The 3,596-nt window shown below is 40.5% G+C and overlaps 1 protein-coding gene across 1 annotated transcript; it reads left to right on the top strand.

Moving 5' to 3' along the window:
• Window positions 1-1,631: 1,631 nt before the first annotated feature.
• Window positions 1,632-1,967, top strand: LOC145785903 (uncharacterized). Its single transcript, XM_082597599.1, has one exon. The coding sequence runs from the start codon at window positions 1,632-1,634 to the stop codon at window positions 1,965-1,967; it is 336 nt and encodes a 111-aa protein (XP_082453725.1).
• Window positions 1,968-3,596: the final 1,629 nt, after the last annotated feature.

The raw sequence follows: 3,596 nt of genomic DNA, 5'->3' as shown, positions 1-3,596 counted from the left end.
CTTTACACAGACTTTCTTGATGGATGACGCAGTGAAGTGGTATGAGAGCATGGCCAGGATGTTCTGCTTTGATCTTGTCATTCATCAACTTCAACAGCCCTACATTTTTTCCTGTCAAAGCACGAGCTCCATCAGTTGTTACACTTGCCATTTTATTCCACTCCAGCCCAGTTCTTGCAATACAGTTTTCAACAGCACGAAACAAGTCCTTACCAGTTGTTCTGTCTTTTAGGGACTCGACACTAAGTAGCTCTTCAGTCAGTTGAAAATTAGCATCCATTCCCCTTATAAATACCAACAACTGTGCAGTGTCTTGTACATCGGTGCTTTCATCCAATGCAAGCGAATACCACACAAACTGTTTGCTTGTATCCTTCAGTTGACTCATGAGATCGTCACTTATTTTTCCAACACGTCTAACCACAGTTCTCCTCGATAGGGCAATGCTATCCATTTTGGTTTTCTGTTCTGGACACATGATATTAGCTACGTCAGAAATGCATTCCTTGATAAACTCACCGTCTGAAAACGGCTTGTTCGTTTTTGCAAGTTTATAAGAAACCATAAAACTGGCTTCCGTTGCAGCCTCTTGTATGGTCGACTGTTTGGTGAAAACACTCTGTTGTTTCTTCAGCTTGTTCACTAGCTCTTGGCATTTCCGTTTTCTTTCTTCACTGGTAAAATTTTGTCCAAAGTTTGCGTGCATGGTTTGATTGTGTCTTTTTAAATTGTACTCTTTGAAAACAGCCACGGACTCACGGCACAACAAGCAAACTGCTTTATTCCCAATTTCGATAAAATAGTATTTAACAGTCCATTCCTTATTGAAAACACGACTTTCGTCTTCAATCTTTCGCTTCTTAACAGCACTCATTATTTTAACAGAGTAAAAATATAAATCTTTTATTTTTTAACAAAAATCCTGTCGAAGTAGAAAACATTAAACTATTAAACTGTGCGTCTCAAATAACAATGAAAAGCTATTTTGAGGAAAGTAGAAGTACTGGTAGGCCTATGGTAGCCGCTACCGTATTTCTATTTTATGATCAAACAATTGAATCAAACAATGCGTGAGAGCATGTTGCAATACATGCGCGACTGACGTGTGTGTGTTTACGCACTGAAACTGAAGAGAAAAACACACTCGTAAAGGGAATAATATTTTGTCATGTAACCTGTTTAATTAAAACAATAAGTGATGAGTAGTAGTTTCTGCAAGTGCCGGCGGGCCGCATAAAATGGTCTCGCGGGCCGCATGCGGCCCGCGGGCCGTAGTTCGCCCACCCCTGATATAGATCATGCCAAAAGTATATACCTTTTTAGATTTCAATTCATTGAACCTTTAAAGCAGTGTTCTTCAATGGGGGCGATATCGCCCCCCGGGGGGCAATTTTGGCCATTGCGGGGGCGATTTGTACAATTTTTGAAGTTGGGGGGCGATTTTATTGTTTAGGGGGGCGATTGGTAAGGCCGAGTGCAATTATCGATCAAGATCGTTCTGGATCCTTAAACTACTTTTTGGTTTGTTCAGTTATTTAGCAGATTTTTATGAGAAAATTAACAGCGCAATCAACAAACTCCAAGGTAGAAATGCGACGTTGGTTCAATGCAAAACAATAATACGTGGCCTAATGAGCAAGCTGGAGCTTTACCAACAAACCCTGAACATAAGAGAATTCCATCACTTTCCTCGACTGTCAAAAGTATTGGTTGATGTAACAGACAATCATTTGCCCATTTACATTGAACACCGGAAAGCTGTTCAAAAAGACATGTACGCTCAATTTAAAGATCTGCTTGATCTTGAAGTTTTTCCATGGCTGGTAGAACCATTTACTGCAAACATCTCAGTCAACGAATGTGATTCTGCCATGCAGGAACTACTTATCGACTTGCAAAGTGACGAAGAAGCTCGAGCAATTTTTGTTCGCACATGGATGGGCAGATTTCTGGATCAAGTGCAATGATCGATTTCCGGAACTATGGGCAAAAGTGAAGTTGTATTTATTGGCTTTTCCTTCGACATACATTGTTGAACAAGGTTTTAGTGAAGTATTGCACATGAGAAATAAATACCGAAACCAACTTGACATGAACAAGACTGGAGGAAATGCAATTCGACTTAAGCTGACTGGCTTGCACCCAGCTATTACTAGTCTTGCAAATAAGCACCAGGTGCAAGGGTCGCATTAATTAGCTTCCACGAGCTGTTGTATTTCAATAAAATGTGGTTGCTTTTGCTTATTTATATTGTTGGGATATTTGAAGTTTTGTATGTAAATTTTTAGCGACATGAACTTTTGTACAACGGCAATCGTTTCGCAGTCCTCGAACTTAACTTTTCCACCCGGCAACCAGTATGGCCGAACGGCAAGCGATTCCGGCGGCCAGCAACAAAAACGTCCATGATTGACGTAAGTTTTCTGCTTCAGCGCTTCGCGTTAACGAGCCAAATCTCCGATGGTAATAAGAAGAAAACGAGTTTTGCTTTCGCAATACGCATACAAAGCCCTCGATAGTTACTTGTATCCTTCTCGAGTTACCTGCGGTCGAGCAGAGCTTACTTTCGGTGGCCGTTTCTGAACCCTTCGGCGGCCACGGCCGCCGTTAATTTCGAGGCCTCGTTTGAGGGGGCGATTTGGACCCGCACTTTCAACAAAGGGCCGATTTTGTAAAAAAGGTTGAAGACCACTGCTTTAAAGTGTCTTATTTTATCATATCATGTCATCATCATCATGTCTGAAAAGATTCTCTTTTGAGTTTTTTTTATTCCATCATACCCTTGACAATCAATTGAAGTATCTAGCAAAGTGTCCAATGGGACAGTTGACTGACACTTTTTAATAATGAAAAAAAAAACAATAAAGAATATTAGCCTACACTCATCACTGTTTTGATTTCATGTTATGAAACAATGACTAAACTTTGCAATAAAATTGCTTTAGTTCATGATTTGCTTTAAAATGGGAGCAAGTCTTTTAGGACCAGACAAGTCTTTTGGGTGCAGACAGTTAGGCGCCGGTCAAATAGGCGCGCACACTGTGGCGTCTGGATATTTAGGTGCGGAGCATTTTGGCGCTCGTTCATTTAGGTGCTACTTGTAGTAAAGTCTGCAGGTTGTATCAGCTTGGCAGGTAGGGCAATACTTTTCACACAAAATCTTATATTAAACAGAAAAATATATTGTTTTTTTAATGGGCGTGTTCGGCATTTATTTGTTGTTAGTCCAGGTTTGTAATTGTCGTGCCATAGGTGCCACATCTCCCCTACACATTTTCCTCTCAGTACACGTAGTCTATTCAAATGTATAATCTACATGCATTTTATGTACTTGATCCAATCCATTTAATGTTTAACTTAATCTACGTGAAGTGTTTACATATTAGTGTATGGTATGTCATTTTAAAATAGAACTACAAGAAACACTCAGTAGACAAGTTAGAGTATGCACCCCATTCATCGGAATGAATTTCTCTGTTCCTGGTGCGATGTGGCGTAGAATTTCTGCCTCCAGTGTAGCCCTGTCCTGTCGGGTCTGCTACTATTTGGTGAGTCCGATTCGGTGAGTTCCTAACGTCCAACCCCTAACCCTAAAA

The sequence above is a fragment of the Aplidium turbinatum genome, chromosome 16, assembly GCF_918807975.1.
Source record: "Aplidium turbinatum chromosome 16, kaAplTurb1.1, whole genome shotgun sequence".
Lineage (NCBI taxonomy): Eukaryota > Metazoa > Chordata > Ascidiacea > Aplousobranchia > Polyclinidae > Aplidium > Aplidium turbinatum.
The sequence above is the reverse complement of the archived record's forward strand: the minus strand, read 5'-3'. Positions and strand labels throughout refer to the sequence as shown.